This window comes from Oryzias melastigma, linkage group LG21 (genome assembly GCF_002922805.2).
Source record: "Oryzias melastigma strain HK-1 linkage group LG21, ASM292280v2, whole genome shotgun sequence".
NCBI classification, from domain to species: Eukaryota; Metazoa; Chordata; class Actinopteri; order Beloniformes; family Adrianichthyidae; genus Oryzias; species Oryzias melastigma.
In genome coordinates this window covers 7307796-7329140 of record NC_050532.1, presented here as the reverse complement: position 1 = coordinate 7329140, position 21345 = coordinate 7307796, and the positions used below count along the sequence as shown (strand labels likewise).

The 21345-nt window shown below is 39.6% G+C and overlaps 1 protein-coding gene across 1 annotated transcript in view; it reads left to right on the top strand.

Annotated features, from left to right (window-relative positions):
• LOC112154806 (protein FAM124A) overlaps window positions 1-17647 on the top strand; it is a 33987-nt gene extending 16340 nt beyond the window's left edge. The window contains exons 3-4 of the mRNA XM_024285979.2: window positions 6305-7077; window positions 16176-17647. Of these exons, the coding sequence (XP_024141747.1) occupies window positions 6305-7077; window positions 16176-16979 (1577 nt within the window). The 3' untranslated portion in view covers window positions 16980-17647. The remainder of the gene's footprint in view (window positions 1-6304; window positions 7078-16175) is intronic.
• The last annotated feature ends 3698 nt before the right edge of the window (window positions 17648-21345 follow it).

Here is a 21345-nt window from a genome sequence, read left to right as displayed (position 1 = left end):
AAGTTGGGAATTCTCTTTATTTTTGAACCCTATTCGTCTTGCTCTCAAAAACACAAAGGCATGTTGTGTAGAGTCTACTTGACAACAAAATGATTTTTTTTACCTTGTTTCAGTCTGTGCTGAGTGTTTAAAACTTATGGAAAAGCCCTGCACTGACTGTAAGTGTATCATTTCTCACCAGATGGTTAACATCTCATTCATAGAAATGCAGGGAATTTGCTAAATACTCATTAAGGGGAAATGGACTGAAAGCAGTAAATGTTTGTGGTTGTTTAAATTGTTGCATAGTTGCTAAAGGTGCTTTAGATTTGTGTTTGTTTAGTTAAAAAATATATATATGCTGAGTTTATTAATGTGAACACTAATGATAAACCCGCAGTCTGCTGAGTGGTGTTAAAATGAATAATTCAACTTCTCCTCTGTGATTAACGTTTGAAGGGTTCCACAAATTAAAAGTGACGCCATTCATGCGTCAGTACCAAATCTGAGTTCAACCGGATTCCACCTGTTTAGCTTGCAACTCACGTTCAATGGCCATGTATTATACATATATGGGCGTTTATATAGACTTTTTATTAGAAGTGGCCGCTTGAATAGGCAGAAAGTTCTAAACACAATTAGAACATAATCTAACAAACTGAACTGACTAAAAACAATCACAAAATAAAATCAACAAAATTGAACTAAAGAGAATAAACTCCACAAACTGTCTCCAACTCTCCTCGGCTCTCTTTATAAACAGTCCCGAGGCTCAGAAGCGACGTGCAGTGATCAGTGTAGTTAACCTTGTCCACAGGATCACTTGTGTGTTTTTACGTTTCTCATTGGACTGATTTTTGGCAGCAGCCAGGGATGGAACAGACCATCACTGGGCTCGCACGATGTCCGCACCACTCACCGCAGCAATGAAGAATAGTGATAAAGATGCAGAAACAGCACCCCTGTGAGCCTCCACAATGACAAATGATAACATTCTGTGAAAAAGTGAGGGGAAAAGCACTTCCTGCTCTCTTTTTGAAGGCCCCCCCACTGTTGTAGGCCGTGGTGCACAATGAAGGATGAGGAAAACCATATGCATGAGAGTTGTTAGCACGCACTTTACATGCGTGCGTTACTTTTTTGAGATTTTCTGTAAAGCTTTAGCCTTTTTACATCAGTTTAATTTAGTGTGAACAGATCTTCATTGTTTAAGCATTTTGTCCCACTTAGAGTTTACTGGTGGCTTGAAAAGGGCAATTTGTTGGAATCTGAGATGTGTGACTGAAAGAAAGTGTTAGGATTACCCTTGTTACTGAACTTTATATTACAATAAAAAATGTAGCATTGTAGTATTTGTGGTATAGCTGCGTCAAAGTGATAAATGGGTGTACAGCCTTGCATCCTTTTATGTTCTTTTTACCCAACGACAAAAAAAGGGGGCCCCCATCTTGAATTTCCCCCTTCAGCTGACTGCAAGCCAAGCTAGCTAAAGCTGTGACTTCAATATTTCTGCACGCACACACACACAAGGAGACACACAAACGAGACGAGGTTGAGTTTTCACTCCTAATCACTCTCAGATGTGGAGGGGCCACTGGAAGGCGTGTTGTTTTATCTCACGTCCCCATCTGCGGGGATGGCTGAAAGCATGTGTTGCTGGTTAGCACTGAAACAAAAAGCGAAGGTTTAAATTCTCAGAGAATTATTGAAGGCAGGCCCGACTATAAATGAGAACATTTTATAGTGGCGGTGTTGATGATAGTTATGCGCAGGCATGCACCAGACGAAGTGGAGGAAGAACATCAGTTCTAGCTTCAGCACACAAGCGGATTAAGAGCTTAGGGACACACTCCTCCAGAGCTCTGCACACAGGCCTCCTTCATTCTCTCCACACGATTGGGGTGATTTAATCTCTAATTTAGTTTCATCATGCCAACTCCCCATTAAACCTCATTGCAAAACAAAAAGTTTCGTGGTCTGCATTCTACCATCTGGAGAAGTGCATGAGAAAGTCACGAGTGCACAAGTTGCATTTCTTAATCTAAATGGATAGATATGTTTGAAAGCTCAAATGTAAGTAAAAGTATATAAGTTGAAGTTTGTTTTATTGGCTAAGGTTGGAAATTAGTGATACAGGACTTGTAAGAGAGTGTCCAAGTTGTCTTTACATTTTCTCAAGGGTTCCTATAACTTTTCCTACCGTCTTTTCTTGCTCCAGAGTATTTTTTCCCCTTAAAAATAGTTGCTAAAAATGGCAAGTCCTCAATTTAGTTTTACCTAAATGAGAGATCAGGATTACTACTTTGTGGGAGGTTTGTGATCTAAATTGTGGCAGATGGGTGACAAAAACAAGAGTATTTTTTGACAGAAATGAGGGGGGGGGGACCTTAAAGCTGTCCCTAAGGGCTTGTTTTGCTGCTTTGTCATCCTCAAAGTTTTAAAGAAGCACTAACGGATAACACCGCCACCCCCACACAAACACACCCCCACCTAGCTTAGACAGGGGCTTTGTCAGGAAAGGAGGGGCGTTGGACCTGGCAAAACTATTGATTATGTCAAACTTTAAGCTATTCTTTTCATGGTTTAAAAAGTTTAACTTTTTTATAAACATTTTTACACAAAATGAGTGGTGTGTCAAACTGTACAAACAAACAAAAAAAATCATTTCAATATAACGTCCCCTCCAGCAGATTCCGCCCTAGGCGACCGCCTAGCTCGCCTATGCCCAGGGCCCTGCCCGTGACCCCGAGAGGGATTGAGTAGGTTTAGAAAATGGATGGATGGGTGACAAATTGGAATTTAGTCATGTCAATATCATGTGATGCAACCAAAAATTGTTCAAAACATTTTTACCTCAATTTCAAGACTTTGTGTATTTTTGTCATGAATGGGTCCCGTCTCCCCCTCTGGCCATCAGTGGGATCATCTCCTGAAAACAACCCTGCCTCGACTTCCCATCACCCATCTGTTTACGCTCCTACCGCTAGCTTACAGCCCCTCACACACTCAGCCTAACATTAGCGATGCAACAAAAATGGTGAGCAGTGTTTGAGCTATCCAGCTGTACAGTTTTGAGGCAGATGTCAGCTCTCTAGGAAAACAAAGCATGCATTGGAATTGAGAGGATCAGGGAGCTTGTTGCCCACCGATTGTAGTTTTAATGTCACAACTACAAACTTTTTGATCTGCATTTTTTTTGTCTGCTCCTTATTAACACAATTTTCATTTGAGTGGATCTTTAAATACCAATCCAGTGTAGAAACAAAATCTTTATGTTAGCTTTTTGTTTAAACGTTGAACTGATAAGCTGTCATTTAATGTTGAATGATGAATGTTGAATGGTAAATAGATGAGGTTGGAAAGTGGGGAATCAAATGTGTAAACACTAATAGAGCCCAACAAAGTAGAGTGGAGGAGTTCAGAAAGAGGCTGTGGAGCCAAAGTAAAGGTCAGGTGATGGTCCTCCCCCCACCTTCAACTTGGTTTGCCGTCTTTTAGACCTGAATGAGACGACACGGACAAAGGTCTCCTGTCCTGATGGGCCTGTTTCATGTCAGACGATTCTCTCAGAGCTGTGCAGAGGAGCAGTTAGTGCAAGGAGGTCAAGCTGTGTGAGTGATAGCACAATGTGCTGCACTGTAAACACCCTCAAGGAAACTCCTTCATCTTTGTGTTTGGTGTCTGTCAGGTAGATGTTCCCTGATTCCAATGAATTGAGGCAGATGTTAATTAGGGGGTTTCTCTAAGAGTGTGTGTGTCTAAAATCTGGAGTATTAAGGTGAAGAAATCCAAAACCCTAACAAAATAGATTTCTGGCTAAGTGGTTCAAAAAAACAATCAGTTAGATGACATTTCAGCTCAGATTTTTGTCTGTTCATTGCTAAAGAGCAACTTTCCTCATTTTTTTGTTTTTTTTGTGACAGTATTGAATTAAATCTTTGCATCAGCACAGGTATCAACTGTATGAATCCATGTTTTAAATGAAAGTTTTATTGGCTATAATATACAGTATGGGGTGAGCAGGCACAGAAGCACACTGGAACAGGAACCAGGAACAAGGATCAACAAAGATAAGATCTCATGTTGAACAAAAAGCCAGTAAGAATATATGCTTGGAGGAAGACGGCTAACACAAAGCATGTGTGGAAGTTGGGAAAAAAAATTAGGAATGAAAGAAGGCAGGAAGCAAATAAAAAAAAAATACTCAAGAATGAAATATTTTCAAAATAAAATACGGAAATGAAACTATGATACGGTTTTAAAAACAGAAAGTTGTTCACATTTCGGCATTTCCTTTCAGGGATCGCCATGGCGAAACAGCTTCCACCGAGTCTCATATTTGGTTTGGCATAGAATTCCCTTCCTGACACAATCCTGTGTTTAACCCAGACTTGGGTCCCCTTGTGGCCACATTAGCCGTGTTTCCACTGAGCGGTCCAGTACGGTATGGTCCAGTATTTTTAACTTTTCCATTGTAAAAATTGATCCTGTAAACAGTCCCGAACCGTACCTCTTGAGGCCCTGCATTCGTTGTAGGTTCATAGAAAAATGGAACGGCACAGTTGGGGTGGAGCCACCGTTGCCACCTGCTGATTGGAAGAAAGTGATGATGTCATAAGAAATCGCCAATATAGTGTTACGCTAGCGTTTCCGTTTTCCTCTTTATGGTGGTATTCTTCTTAGCCACCCGCTATCTTCTTTCAAACAACATTAAATTCCTGTAACAACCGATGTACCAGAAGTAAAGCAAGAAAAAGACGAGCTGCTGGACCTCCATTGTTGTAGCTTCTCTAGTCATTGCACTATAATGGCGCAATGACACGCTAGCGATCTATACCACTCATGTAACGTGAAAACAAACCGCTCAGTGTGAGCGAGGGTTAACTAAAGTGAAAAAGCTCGCCAGAATCACCTGGACCATACTGTAACACACCGTACCGTACCAGACTGCTCAGTGGAAACGAGTCTATAGTTAGACACATAGTCTCGCCTTCGGGCCCATACTGGATGTTGTTCATCGCACCCACTGGGAATTGAACCCTGATTCCTGCAGCCAACTGAGCCAGCCAGCTACTGGATAGAAACTGAGTTCCGAAAACACCAAAAATGTCAAACATATATTGATTGTGATATGACAGAATCTAGCCAAAATAGTAAAAATATGCTTGTTGATTAAAGTCAATTGTTTTCAGAAGATTATTCATCAGAAAACTCCTTAAAAAATGTTGATATAATGTATTTATGCATTTTGAACAGGAGCATTCTGTAACATCACATTTCACCCATTAAATCTATCTACTCAGATAAAATTTTATCCAATTTCAATCTAAATCAATTAAAAAGGAACATTTATAACTTTGCATATATTAATAATACACCAGGTGTGCAGCATCTGTTGTTCAGGGCTAGTTTCATTGTAACGTGAGCTTAACATTTTGGAAATGTCACGTCTTTGTCCCAGCAGCAAAGACTAATGGGATTCATGAAACTGGTCCAATCCCTGTCTGGCCTCTCTGTTTGGGATTTTGGCAGCAGTCAAACAGTCTGCTGTACTTGGGACAAGAAGACTGTGTATCTGCTCTCAAAGCACCCACTAAACGGGACAGTTCCCCTGAGAAATCAGATAAAGACCGCAGGAATATTTCTTCAAAAGGCCGGCCCTGAGCTTACATGCAGATAAGAGCAGATTGTGTATGCTTGGACATACGACATCCTGAAACACAACATGTATGTTTGCCTGGAAGCAGGCCAGCTCCTGAGCTTTACCAGGTCGGAAGTTCAGGGACACGCTTCACCTGAATGCATCCCTACTGTTGTGGTCTGGGAGGCTGCTGCCCTGGCCTCCAGTAATGACTTCTAATGGCACTAATGAGCTTCTACAAAGAAGTAGAGCCTCACAAAGACCCGGTAGAACACAGGAAACCTGAAAAGGGGGGGAAAGGTAAACATTGAAATTGGAAAATGAAAAATGGAGTTGGATATGGATAAGTGAGACAGCTGGAACAAGGACGAGGACAGAAAATGTAAAAGATAAACTGTCTTGTATTTGTAAGAAAGAAATAACAGAGATTTAGGAGGTCCTGTCCAATATGCATACTGTTTTATCTGGATTACTATCTTTGAAAATACCTCCAGGCTTTTATTACTTTTACTAAACCATTCCTGACTGCAGTGTCTTTATTGGAAACAAATCAAACCTTTGTGATGCTGAGTGGCAGGTATTTCAAAATAGGTTTTTTTGGTGGAAAAAAATAATCAAATAAAAGTTCAAACTTTTTTCTCCAACCTTTTTAATGTCTTCTCTTCTTTTTTTTTATATCTACTGGTGGAGGTGAGTTATCCATGGGAGACCTCCAGGACCCGTTCCTCGTCAGCATTCACCTCATCGCCGACCCTGGTCAGGGCAAGTTTCTGCAGCGGGCTGCCGATGCCGTGCTGTCGTGGGTTCACCCCGAGCTGCAGCTCTTCAGAGTCTCTGAACGGGCCTCCCCTTCCCAGCGGCCGCGCCAGAAGCCCCATCAGAGCAGCAGCCCGTCTGCGACCTGTCAGCCGGCCATGGCGGTCATCCTATTCCTCCAGGAGGCCTATGGTGGTGAAGAACACATACTGATGCTGCACCACACTTTGCAGCGGCCACCTTGGCGTTACCACCACACTGAAAAGGTCAGCAATGGCCGCCAAATGCTGCCACTGACCCCTTGCAGTCAGGACTTTTTCACTCTGGCTCCAGGAACGCCGCTCTGGGCCGTGAGGCAGGTTCACTACGGCAAGGAAATCGTGCGGTTTACAATTTACTGCCTTCATGAAAACTACACGGACATGGTTCGGCTCTACAAGCTCCTGCTTCAGCGACGGGTGGCGCAGAAGAAGGAGGACTTCTGCTTCTTTGTGGTGTACTCCAACCCTGATATGGAAATCCAGCTGTCATTCAAGAGGCTCCCCCGAGGCCACAGTCCTGTGGTGCTGGAGTCAGCGGTGATGGAGGTGAGAGTACGGGACGTTGGAGAACTGGTGCCACTGCTGCCACACCCCTGCAGCCCCATCAGCGAGGTCCGCTGGCAGACCGAAGACTACGATGGAAACAAGATCCTGTTGCAGGTACGTCTTCTGATTAGTTCATCATTTGTTACTTAAAAAACTGGCCAATTCTGACACGATACCTCCCAAAAAATTAACTTCGAGTGAGTTATTTGCTTAATTGTATTCTTTTTTAATGTCATTTAAATTAAGTGTTTTCTATTAAGTTTTATAGCAGATCATGGTGGTTACCATTTGGCAGCACAACCACAGCTTTGTATGCCATTTCAGAGAAATGTGAGAGTAGAGGAAAGATTTAAGAATTTGACATTAAACAGACATTTCAGCACTACTTATTTTTTATTATTTTAAAAGACCCTCATTCTAAAAAAAACTCCACCCTTCATAATGAAAGTTAATGGAGCTTTCCTTGAGAGAATGTGTCTGTGTCCTGCTGGTTTGACTAAAAGCTGCTGGAATGCTTCGGCGGGAAAGAGCACACCCTCCTGTATGGAAACAGGCTCGCACAAAACGCTCGTTGTTGGAGGAGTATCGGTTTCAGAGGGGATGTGTGTCCGGGCGCTAGGAGATAAGTCGTTTGGAAAGTTCAAGCCGATTAGGCTGCAGTCCATTACTGGGATTGGAGAAACACTAAGAGAAACAAAAAGCTAATCTGTCATGACAATGGGCCATATGCATGACACTTCAGTGCCACCTGGACTGAAAAGCTGGGCTTCCACCACAAAAGTTACAGCCACTATGTGATCACATAAGGTCACAGATTTACAGAAGATATGCTGATGAATCAATGAATTCATGTTTGTTAGAAGCTAAAATAAAGATGATTAGTTGAGAATTGCTAAGTATAAAGAAGGAAAGGATACATTACAGCCGTACTCTGCAGAGTAATAGAACTATGCTCCGTAGTACAACCTCAAATTAAATTGAAAATGATAATTTAAATTTTTTTTAAAGCAATCGGACACCTAACTGGGAAATTTTAAGAAAGAAAGAATAAAAAAGTAGTCAAAGCTGGAAATCGTTGGGTATGCCCTGCAGTTGCTACCTCCCCCAGCCCCCCCTTTGACCCGCCCTGACTGTACTGACTGAGCAATTGCTACAACTTGCTACAATACTCCTACATAGCCCCTCCCCCACTTCCATCCTAATTTTTTTTTAAAGCAGCTTTTCCTAGGATTTTTTCTCCTAGCAACCATTTTATTTTTTGATTGCCTGGCAATGATGAAAACACTTATGTGATTTTTAGAAGAGTCGGAAAAAGTACATTTTTAAATTTCCTTGCCAACTGAAGTTTTTGTTAGCCACGCCCACATTCCGAATACATTCATATCGCATGTTATATCAATTTGTTCAGCTTGAGCCAGGAATTCATGTATTCATTTTTCACAATATCTCATTAAACAATGTGTGAGCCAAAAGGAAACACCATTTTTTGCCTTGCTAAGGTCCTTCAAAATCTAAAAACTTTGAAACCAAAGTTTTTTTCCCAAGAGTAATCATCAGGATTAGCATAATTTTGTAGAAGTTACTAAAGGTGATTTTTTTTTTTATTCAAGATGGCAGCCTTTTCCATAGGTCAAAGGTCAACAGAATGTGTTTGGTTGTAGACTTAACCTGGTGGTATGTGTGGGAAATTTGGTGAAGATCACTGGAACAAAAGATTCTTTTTCCCATATTATGGGGAAAATCGCCAAATGTTATACTTTTTCCACTAAATAGCCATTAAGTTGGAAATCCTGTGGCCATTCCATAATATTTAAAGACTGTCTTTGGATATCCCCAACACATTTTTTGGTATCATTTGTGGACATTTTCAACCCCTTTCAATATTTAAATATTTAAATATATTTCAATATATTTGTGGTTTTTGATGGTGTCTCCTGTTGTGATGTCATCTTTTCATTTCACTGGGTACTAGCTGCACGCAAATTTTGGTGAGTTTTTGAGTTTGCTCCTGGGGTGAAATTTTTGGTCAAAGTCACAGTGAAGAATTGTGAAAATAATTGCAGGACTGCTACGGTATTGCTACGGTACTTAATTACAAACTAAATGAACTTTCTACAAAGCAATTATATCTACACCCAGCAGTCAATCATCCCCAAAGGGAAATTTTAAAGCAAGGAAGAAATATACGGGTGTTAAGAAAGAAGATGCTTTGGGGCACCCTAAACATTTACCTGTCCATCTTAGGACCACACAAAGACAAGCAACCACACACATTCACACCTTGGGGGGATTTAGTCACCAATTAACCTATAAAACATGTATTTGGGCTGTGGAGGATGCTGGGAGAAAACCCACATATTGTCTAGGAGAAAATCCACAGAGAAAGCACCTAGGCTGGGATTTGAGCCAGGGCCTTTTTGCTGTGAGGTAAGGGCGCTAACCACTACACCACCCACTGTACAGCCCCATTTTTGCAGTACTTGAACTTAATATGTAAAGCTTAGTTGAAGCCAAATCTCTGTTGTAACAACAGAGTTTAAAAGCTGCTGGAATCAACACAGCTGAGGGGGAAAGAAATCTGTAAACTCAAACATGCACATACACTGAAAAGCAGCAAAAGTTGAAAACATGTTACAGGTTTCCTAAAAGAAGAAATGCATGGATTTGTAATGAGTAAATGGTTGTGATGTAACAAATCTAGTCATGAGAGTAACACTGGTATTGGTTGAAAATCACAGATACAAACAAGATTCTGTTGATTAAAAAGTGCAAATTCAATCAGGAGGTTAAACGGTTTCTGGCTAAGTCAGTTTCTCTTTCTATTTTCCTCTTTGATGTCTTTTCTTTTTTATGTACAAACAAGAAGATGTCCAATCACAAGCTTGCTTCTACACCAAGTTGGGCTAGTTACCTCTGGCTGTTACATAAAATACATACATTTTTCATTTATTGCTTAAAATGCCAAATTAATAGATAAAAATCTAGATTGTGTTCATTTAGGTAAAATAATTGGCCTGTATTGTATTGCCACAGTTAGTTGATTTTTTTATGTATTGATTTATAGACCATGTGTTGAGATGTGTATTTAATTATATGAAAGGAAAAGGGACACAACCTGAGGCAAATGATTAAAACTACTTCTAAAATGCAAGTCATGGGTTTTGAGATCCAGGGTTTAGAATCACTGCCTTTACCAGCACAAACACACTACGAACATTTGGAAACTCCTGGAAATGTGAATCTAGAAAAAACCCTTTCTCTACTGCTCTGAGTGTTATTTGTACAACATTTAAAGCACTACTTTTGTTGTGTTGCTTCAATTTCTTTGTTAGTTCACTTGTGGTCACAATGCTGGTTTGTAAGTCCAACTCATGAAAAGTGGTGGAATTTTGCATCTATTTGTAGCTGAAAATCCTCATAAAAAACTGAAAAAAACACAGTTTTGTTCAAGTTTTATAGTGTCATGCTTGAGGTCCATGACCAAGTTCATGACCCTAACTTTGCAGAAAATGGTTGATCAATCCAAGGAATATATTTTAAAATAATATTTAAAACAAAAAATGGCAATCATGCAAACAACATACACTCACTGGCTACTTTTTTAGACACACCTGTCCAGCTGCTCATTAATGCAAATTTCAAATCAGCCAATCACATGTAGGCATGTAGTCATGGTCAAGATGTTCTGCTGCAGTTCAAACTGAGCATCAGAATGGAGAAGAAAGGTGATTGAAGTGACTTTGAATGTGATACAGTTGCTGGTGCCAGATGGGCTGGTTTAAATATTTCAGGAACTGCTGATCTGCATCTCTAGGGTTGACAGAGAATGGTCAGAAAAAGAAAAAATATCCAGTGAGCGGCAATTCTGTGCCCTGTTGATTCCAGAGGTCAGAGGATTATGACCAGACTGGTTCTGAAAGGCAACAGTGACTCAAACAACCACTAGTTAGAACATCTCTGAACACACAACACGTCCAACCTTCAGGCAGATGGGCTACAGAAGCTGAAGTTGCACTCAGTTGTGCTGCTTTTGGCTTGCTGAGGTCAGATATCCGGCTGACCTGGCTTATCCTCGGATAACTCCAGCTTACAAACAGTAAAGGGTATATGGCCATTGCCAAGTGAACAAGCTCATTACCCAGCACCCCCTGCTGTGATTGCTCACCAGCATTGTTGCATGGTTTCGTTCTCGTTATTAGCGGACTGAGGCGGTCACTGTCTTCCAAACATGCATAGAAATTGATCCCGTGCCACGGCGCCACTTCATGAACCCAACCAGCGGAAGCTGTAAAGAAGGGAGGAAGGAAGGATGAGAAACAGATAAACAGACTGAAGTGGATTGCAGAAGAGAATAATGACTGAGAACAGAGCCAACTTTTAGTCATTCCTGTTAGAAAAAGAATGAAAACTGTCTTTTTTTTACCCCAGTTTCTAAATTTCTCCATGTTTATTCACAAAAACAGTCACATTTCTTCATTTAAAGAGCTTTTGAGATTCTTTCACCTGTGTTTAATGTGAGCAGTGAGCTGAAATCACATGGATCTCACAGCATAATTTGATCAACCCTGACCCTTTATACTGATAAAGTTTCAGCTCAGGGATATTAGGATAATAGATAAACTTCCAGACTTGGAGTCAAACACGACTAACGGATCTCAACGTTTGTTTTCCCTGACATCAGCAATAATCCAGCTGTTACAGTCGGCTTTCTTTTCTTTGGCTCATTAACTCTTATCAAAAGATTTGTATTGCTGCACCAGCCAAGAAGTAGCAATGAAACAACTTTGAAGCATCTTTTTTATTGTTTACAATATTTACAGAAAATTATGTTGTTGATAAAAAAAAATATATAAAAAAATGAATTCCAACTTTTGAAGGTGATCCAGAGATGTCATCGTCTGATAAAATCCATAACTTGTAAGTAGTTATTCTCTTCGTGAGGTGGAGAAACAGCCTGTTTCCATCTCGCTTCTTCACTCAAGTGTTGAAGTCTGTTTTTCTCATCATTGTTTCTGGTTCATGGAAGGTTTCCAAAACGCTCCTCTCTGATGCAAGACACCAAGCAAATGCCTAAGTGGAATTCTGCAGTTGCTCCTCATGTGCTGCCCTAAAACATCTTAGTTTCCAAGCTATTATCTCTTGACAGCACCAATTTACCCCTAAAACTATGAGTTGGTATTCACATTCACATTAGCATCCATTACTAACTTGAATCTGGTGGTGCTTCTACATATATTAAGCTATTCATGTACAGTCCACTTTCATAGATACACTTAAACAATTTTATGTGACCTACTTAAATATTGTTAAAGTTCTACTCTGATCATCTTTTGATCCTTTGTCAAGTGTTCTTAGTTGACTTTTTGTTATAAATATGCTGATTTTAGCCAAAATTAAAAAATCCTAGGACGTAGTTTCTGCAGAGCTGCAGGAGTTCATTCGAAATTTGCCTCTGAGTTGTGGGCGGAACTGTTAGCGTGGAACAACTCCACCCCCCTTCCCCTCTCCATTACTGAGAGTTCTCTGTTTACACTCTAATAAATACATAAATAAATAATATATAAAAAAACACTTTTACAACAAATCAAAGATGATCAGAATGGGAATTTAAGGTCCAAATAGTCATATATTGGAAATCTTCACCTATGTGTAAAATAAGAAGATAAAACACGATAAGATAATTAAGAGCGATTTAGCAAAAAATGAGAGAGAGCTTATGATGTTTCCATATAAACACTGTGTCCTGTCTGATATAAAAGTCCAGTGAATTCATCACATCATTTTAGCACACTGTAGGAAAACAGATTTTAAGACTGTTACGCTGAGTTTTGGTAAAAAAAAAACCCACAAAACATCATGGTCTTGCACCATTTTCCCTCTCTGACATGTGAAGTGAGCATATCACATTTCAGTTTGACAGTTGTTCCCCGGAAACTTTAAGATTTCACTCATGATATTTATCGCTGTAACTTTTCAACATATGGAAATTGACTTCCTTTGATCCCTGTGCTCTTAGAAATGGTTGTCCAGTGGGCGCTGCTGTGGAAAATGATTGCTTTCGCCTGGATTGTGTGTTTGGAAAAAAAAAAAAGCGATGATGGGACAGACGTGAAACCAGAAATATGGGTAAACCATCAGCAGCTAGTCATGTGTGTAGCTTTGCATCCGTGGAGGAAACCCTTGACAAGAACCTGGACTATCAGGGCCACAGTATGAATATCACCACAGCTGCTTTACATGAAGGTTTCTGCATTTATGTCAGAATATTTTGTCTTATATTTCCATTCCTGACAAAGTTTTGGAAGATGAGGGACTTTAAATTAGCAGTTTATCAAAGTCTGTGTTTGACTCAGTAAAGTAGGTGGTAAACACATGGGGCTCATCCTAGTATTGATGACTTCTGCTGCTGTTGGGGGTGATTCACAAATCTCCTAACCTTAAGAATGGGAGTGTAGAAAGGCTTATATAAACCTTGAGACGTCCTTGAGTTTTACAAAGGAACTCTACTTTCCTTTTCTTCCTGTTCATCACTAAGGAAGCAGCTTGTTGCGTGAGAGGCTGACACATGGAGTTTACTAACCATGAATAAGCCCCTCCCTTTTGTGCATCCCTTAAGACATTGTATTTCAGCACATGTATGAAGTATTCTACAAGATCTAAAATCCACACACGTATTTTTTCATAAAACAATAAAAAGTTTTTTGTTTTTTTACTGAACGTTCAGGTTGTGAACAGGCCTCCACTTTCCAATCCTTGATTCAGCAAAAGTGCCATTTGGTAAAACTGTAGGAGACCTATTTAGCCATTTTTGGTTGTTTGTTTGGACCAATGCTACTTGAATGTCGATGTATTTTTGCTTGTACCTATTTATCTATGCCGTTCTACTGCGACACGGGTCAAAGATGCTTGATGTTTTGATGACAGTTGTAAAGTGACGGTCCTTGAGTGACTCAACATGATGGAAGAAAAACTTGGATGATTGTTTTTTGCATGTTTAAGGGAATTAATAAGGTCCTGCTTGGAATCCAGTCCCTGTGACTTACTAATAGGTCAACGTCGTAGACTGTTATGGAGTGAAAGTGTGACCTGTTGTGTGCAGGAAATGGCTGCGCTGATGAAGTGAAAGTTTTATTCGTCGCGTTTTCCTGTCTGGCGGCAAAATCAAGTCATACTTAGCTCTTTGTGCACATTTGTACAATGTGTCAAATTTGTTTTTAAACCAAAAAATAACTTTTCTCCACATTTAAGCCAATTTTCAGACATAATAAAAACTTTAATTGACTTCGCAGGGTTACAGTGAGTACAAATGTTATCAACCCCAAGGAAAACTGTTCTCCTGGGAAGTCTTTTCTGCATCAGGATCACAGTGAGACTGTTGTTGGTGCTGAACTAAAGTGCTTCAGCTTCAATCAGGAAGTTGTCTGTGCCTTTATCCATGAGTGGCAAAACATTCATCATATCCTCCCTGGAATTCGTAGGAATTATAGCTACTTCATGGCCTCAGTTGGTGCTTTTAGTCTCCATTTCTTCCAAGAATAACACACAACCAAATCTGATTTGTGGTTTAGAGTAGAAAAGCAGCTTAAATGTGACTATCAAGAAACATCAGGAAGAACTTGGATTTTTAATTAATTTATCATGTAACTCTTTGTCCTGACATTTTTGAATCTACAACCTGGATTTGATTCAGTCTTAAAAATGCAATTTTTTTATATTTTTCAGTGTTAAAAAAATAATTTGGTTCAACTAACTCACACCTTGAAGGTGTCTAATTATAGTTTATGCAGAAAAAATCAGCAGAACTCCAGAGGATAATGATCTTTTGTCATCTAAGTTTGACAAAAGTTCAATTTTGTTTGAGTTCTGTGCACTTATATATGTTTAAAGAACCCGATTAACCATCTTAATCAATATAACTTGGTTAGTTAAATGTCGTGTAATAGAGAAACCTGGTTTTCCTAGCTGGGGTAGACGTCAGGGATCGAAATTGGAGAAATCTGGATTAATAACGTTAGTGTTTTGGCATATACATATTCCTAACCTGACTTTTTCCAATCATTGCATGGTGCTTCAGATTTGTATGAAGTGAGTAAAGACACACCTTTGAGGAGCCAGAAGTGTGGAAATCTGGTCACAGTTGTGTATATAAACATAAAACAGTTTCTAATCAGGTTTTCGCCCAGAAACTAGTTTATCGAAGAACATGTAAATACATCTTTTGATGATAGAGCATAGACCAGTAATGAAAGCCAATGCCAAAAAAAAGAAACTACTTTGAGGTGATTCATTGGATCAAATGCATTTGGAGAAATGTCTTAAAGGAAACTCCTTTGTGGGACTCACTGAACCATTGTCTAAATTCAGTCATCCTTCCCTGTGATTACCGGTCCTAAGAAAAGTAAGTTGAGTATACAGCATCCTCCAAAAAGGCTTTAAACTCTGGAGACTGAAGAAATGGAAAAATGTGCCTGATTATCCTTCCAAAGTCAACGAGGTTCACCTAAGCGCCCCTCCTTCACCTGTATTAACCCATTCAGTCCCCAACATACAAACTATGAAAGCCACGCATTCATTCACGCGTTCTAATGGGTTAGATGAGTTCAAGTGAGCGTCTGCACTGGCTTGAGTGTTTAGCGGGAAATCTGGAAGACATAACACATTAAGTGCAAGCTCTGCAGGCGTATAATTAGGTCCTGCGTGCTTCATGTGTGAGATCTCTTTATCAGTGGGCCTTTTAACATGTCACAGAAAGATAAACACATGTGGAAATAATAAAAACAATAACAACAGTGAGATGAACCAGCTCTAAACCGGTGCCGTTTGCCATGACGGCTTGCTCTCAGGTCTAATGTCAGATTGTAGTGGAACTGTGCCAGTGTTATTGTAAGCGGTTCCACTAGGGCTTTTACTACTGCGGAAGGTCAGAGTGTCTGCTGTTTAAAAAAAAGATCTTTTATTTTGAGGAGGATCAGATTTTTGAGTTACTAATTCTTTGGGATATTTGAAGCCAGAATACTTTAAACATCCAGCCTTTAGTGTTGAAACTAGTCATAAAATAAGACCTGTTGGGTTTTTCCAGCAGACTGTAGATTTTATCACTCAAAAGAAGAACATTTCAAGTATTTGACATTTCTGTTTTTGCTGCAGAAACTTTCTTAAATCAGTAGCTAACTGCTAAAGTTTTATTGGTCTTCCTTTTCCTTCCTGCCCAGGTCCAAGGTGCATACCTCAGACACAGACAGGATCCCTGCCACATATCATCCACCGCCCCAGAAACGGCCTCAGCCCCACCCTCCCAAAAGATCCGCCGTCACCATCAGAGGGTGCTGTGCCGGCCCAGAGTCCACCACAACTTCCACAAGTCCCTGCCTCCTGGCGGCGGCGACGAGCAGGACGAGCAGGAGCAGTGGCCCGACCTGCACGGCTTTGACAGCCAGAGGTCGCAGTGGAGGGGTCACCGCTCCAGCTCCCTCTTCTCACTCCCCAACCTGGGCTCAGCCAGCTCCCACTCCAACTGCTCCTCCCCGGGCCCCTCCTCCACACCCCACACGAGGAGCCACTCCCTCAAAAGAAGCCCCTCCCTCGTACCCCCGTTCCGTCTCAACGTGGACGCTCTGATCGGGGCGGAGGAGACGGATGTGGACACGGGGATCAAAGTGAACCTTGGCAGCAGCGTGGATCTCTCCGTGGTGTCTGCATACATCGAGTCCAGCCTGGCTCAGACGCCTCGGCCGCTATCGGCCCCGCCGGAGGACGTCGGCCCCCCTCTGTCTCCTGTCATTCTGCAGAACAAATACAAGTCGGCCACACTGGGACGAACTCCTAACGGCTCCTCCGTCAAAAGCACTCCCCCTGCTTTGTTGGGGTCACGTCCACAAAACACCAGCAGCCTGAGCCCAAGCGCTGCTCCATCATCAAGTGACATTTCCATGAACGAGTCGGACAGCTGCAGCATCGTCAGCGCGCCCGCTGACGAGCCGGCCAAGATCGAAGAAGACCAGGAATTCTACATTTGAACCCTTTTTAGTGAAGACGATGCTCTCCGGCCAGTAGTGATGCAAGTCAGAGCTGAGATGCTTCACAGCTCCATGCTGCTCTCTAGTGACTGATAGTTGAACTGCAGGAACAAATTCATTTTGTAAACATTTTCTTCTGTGCAGATCAGAGCTTTGTAAATGTCATATATTAAAACTTTTATAGACCGATCACAAACTTGTGAGATAAGACTGTACATTTAAAAATATCTTTACTGTGCTACATAGAAGGTCATGCAACTGTTTGGTTTATTTATACATTAGGCGGCTGATTTTCCAAGATGTATTAGATACTGTAACATATGTAGTTTGTTGTATCTGCAGTATGTGGACACAAATTCAAATTAATTTTTTGCAGACTTGAAGTACATAGCTTGTCATGTGTTTGTTTTTTAATCAAATACTGGTTTCCACTCTCATGGCTCTGCATATAACATAAATTATGATCAAAGGTGATCAAGCATTGAGGAGCAGTGGGGATACACAGGTGTGTCCATTGAGCAGTTTAAAAATGCCCTTTTGTGCAGTCAGAAAATGTTTTTATACTTGTAAAAGCAGCTTTTTCGTGTTTAAAATGTGCTTTAATATTGGTAAACTGATGCATTTTTTTACTTTTAGTGCAAATAAAGCTCCAGTATTGTTAACAGGCAGTTGTCATTGTGATTATTTGATGCTGATTTAACAGGGGTCGGATTTCCAAACTTTTTGCCAGTTCAAACTTGAAATTGCGTGTTATAATGGCTTGTAAAACAAGTATTTATTGGCACAAAATTGTATTAAAAGCAACCAAAGGGGACACAAAAAGCACCTAATGTTTCTGTAGACCCAAAAGCAAAAAAAATCTCAAGTCCAAGTACCTATTTTCATCTAAGGATATAGCACTTGGTTTATTCTTACATTTATGGCAGAAAATCTGAATGTCTAAACAAAGCCAGAATGTAAGGTAAACCAGGAAGTACCGAATGTTGCCATTCCACCAAATACTCCTAGAAACAGGATTTAAAACAGAACAATTATCCATGGGATTCCAACATTCTTTTTCCTAAGTTTTTTTTAATGGTTCACTTATTGTTCTAGAAAAATCCAGGGGTGAAAGCTAAAATTTGAACATATTTACAGGCATGTTTTTACTGATTAGCAGTTAGGGTTTATCGATTAATTTTAATGATTCGATTCATATCATAATTTGTGGTTAATGATCTGATTCATAGTTGATTTAGGTTCACTTTAAATGATCCAACTAACTGACCTAAAATGGATCAGAAATGGATTCTGATGTATTTATAGCTTAAACTGTTGCTATAAATTGCAATTTTTCCATAAACTTTTTCCGATGTCACGGATCACATTAAATTATTTTTATTGTGGATAAATGATAATTGATCCAGGTGATGTCATCAATCTGATGAAGCCACTTGAATGAGTGGTGAAACATTTCAAGATAGAAGACTTCAGGCCCTGATGAAGTAACTCAACTTCAAAACGACACTTTAGTTAATAAATGGAAACGTTTTTAATATAAATCAGTGAAGTCACCCAAAAAAATCTTCAAAAACTCTGGATTAAAAGCAAAATTTTTGCTGCAAATGACTTAATGTTGTTATCAAATCAATAAAATGAGACATACAGAATGATAACCACATGACAATATACAAAGTTTTGTGTAAATTGTCAATCATTTTATGATTTTGAGTCACACATTCATACTCTACAACTAACAGAACAATTTGTTTAACAGTGAAAAGAAATAAGAATTTGTCTCATCAATATTTCAATTAAAATTAAGTATATTTACTCTAAATGCAAGAATAAGTATAAAAGTTCTTGGTAAAATCCAGACCACACAAGATTATTTCAGGTCAGCTCAATACCGCCCTCCAGTGTTCAAATTTTTACTTCATTATACCAAAACCATAAAGCAACTTCAAAAGTAAAGAAAAAGAAACAGGGGGGTTACAGAAAATGTCAGTATAGTTTAAAAAGTCTGTTTGAAAAGGTTTACCATATTCTGTCCATTTTGACCACATTTTATGAAACCTTTCTGTTATATTTTTAGACTGATGGAGGAGGCCAGAGAAACTCACATTGTCATTTTTTATGCATATTGTTAAATCCATGAAAAGTCTTATTATGAAGATGTGTGGAGATCAGTTGCAGAGCTCATTTTACTTTAAAAGTGCTCTTTCAACGTTATTCATGTATGTTGGACTTGCAGATCCGAAACCTTTTGGTCCCAGAGAGTCTCCAACTCTTGTTTGAGCTGCAGAAAACTGTGCGGTTTGAATGCTTAAACAGGTGTGAGTGTTTCTGTGGGCAGTACAGGCAGTTTGAGGGGAATCCCACAGTACCCCACTCTGGTTGTCATGGCAAATTGCACTGATGTAATCGTGGACCAATGAGCAGAGAGAGCGGTGCTGCCTGTACACCACACCGCCAAGTCTGGAAAACACATCAGGATCTCACTTTCATAAAAACAACGTTTCCTGAACAGATGAAACTAAATTTAAAACACAAACTTGAACTATATGCATATTTTTTTGGAAGAAACTCAATGAAATTGAGTGAATCTGTGTAGAATTAGAATATAAAGACTCCAGCAGCAGTGGAGTCTTTGGAAATGCCGAAAAACTGATTTATTTGTTTATTGAACGAGAAAAAAAAAAAACCAGAATGCATTTCTGATTCTTCATTATATTTATTTCAGTTTGTTCTTCCATTGAGTGATTGTGGGGGTTGTGGCTTTCACCAGGAGATCGTGACCATTTTCCTACAATGAGCAGAAGACATCTTAATAAAATTTAAAAAAGACTACAGTTTGATCTAATGTTGCTCTTAAATATGCCCAATACTGCTGAAGTTGGCTCCAGCACAACTTTAATCCTCAATTCAATTTAATCTTGTACCGCTTCTAGAAAAATAAAATAAGAAAAAAGATACCAAGAATGTAAAGTTGAGTTGTTGCTTGGTTGGGTAGCTATAGAGATAAGAAATATATTTTTTCTTTAACCTTCCTCTATAGATTTCTGTTACTATCCACAGTGTTAACGGGTCAGTTTTGACCCATGTTTTTCAAAAACAAATATTGTTAAAATATACTATCTCTGGTCTAATGAAGCCTCCCATAATTGTGAGGAAATAAAATGGTTTGATGCTGTATAGAATGACAGCTTTGATGTGCTTTGGAAGACTGAATGTAGAGAGGTCTGATTTTAGATCCTAAAATTACCAAGAAAGGTTTTAGACACACAGTTATTATGGTTTCCATGATGTTTTCCTAAAATAAACATGATATGGAAAGCAGCAGCAAGAAAGAAACACATCCAAACAGTCGTGAAATGATTCTATTTGAGCACTAGAGTTGTTTAATGTCTGGTTTCTGAGATTATTCTCATTCATTCACACCACAGGGTTCTGTTTTGAGACCAACTGGACTTTAAATGCAATATTTGTCTTCTTTTTGTGACTTCAAGAAACATTGTCTCATTTTTTTTTTTGCGAGAAAAATTACCTTATCACCTTTGTTTGAGAAAACATGTCAGTGTCAAGAACATTCTCCCTTTTTTTAAATAAAATTAATCCAAATAAAGTCATATTTCCAAATAAAACGCAAAGATGGAAACTGAAAAGTTTCAGCCAATTGTATTCTTTCTTTGAAATATTATTAATCTAACATTATTTAGTGATAGTTTCCTCCTCTTTCATGCTGTAAATAAGAAGCAGCAGCGTTTTTCCCATGGTCCTCTGCAGTCATGCCTCCGCCCCTGTGAGGTGAAGCCTCACGTCGCCTCACGTCGCCCCTCTCCCAGTGCCAGTGCTAGTGGCTTTAATCCTCTGTGGCGTACCTGGCAGATTATTCTGGCGCCACAGGCTCTGTAGCTGCCTGGCCCGGCCCTGCACACCAGCATTCCCTCTAATCCGTCCTCACCTCAAGCACCCAGAGGTCCCTATTGCTGAAGTAGAGCACTGGAGGTGAAGCAGCATGACTCTGCATCCTTTACATGTTGATGTAAGTTAAGATGTTTTTTCAGTAAAATTGGATCTGTTGAGCTTTTCTTACTCTTGTCCTGTTTGTCTGTGTTTCTATTTTTATGTTTATTTATTTTAGAGTAAATCTTTTGTTTAAGCTTGCTTCTTGCTGTAAAGTGCAGAAATATTTAAATGGACATCCAGAAAAAAAGTCAATAGAGTGAGTAGCAAAAGTTGTAGACAACTTTTAAAGACAAATGTGCATAATTTAAAAGTTAAATATTTGGCATGGATATTCTTTTTAATAGCATGCATGAATTACTAAACAGAATAAAAAAAAAAAAATAGGAACAATTTTCTCACATTTGCACATTTTTGTCCA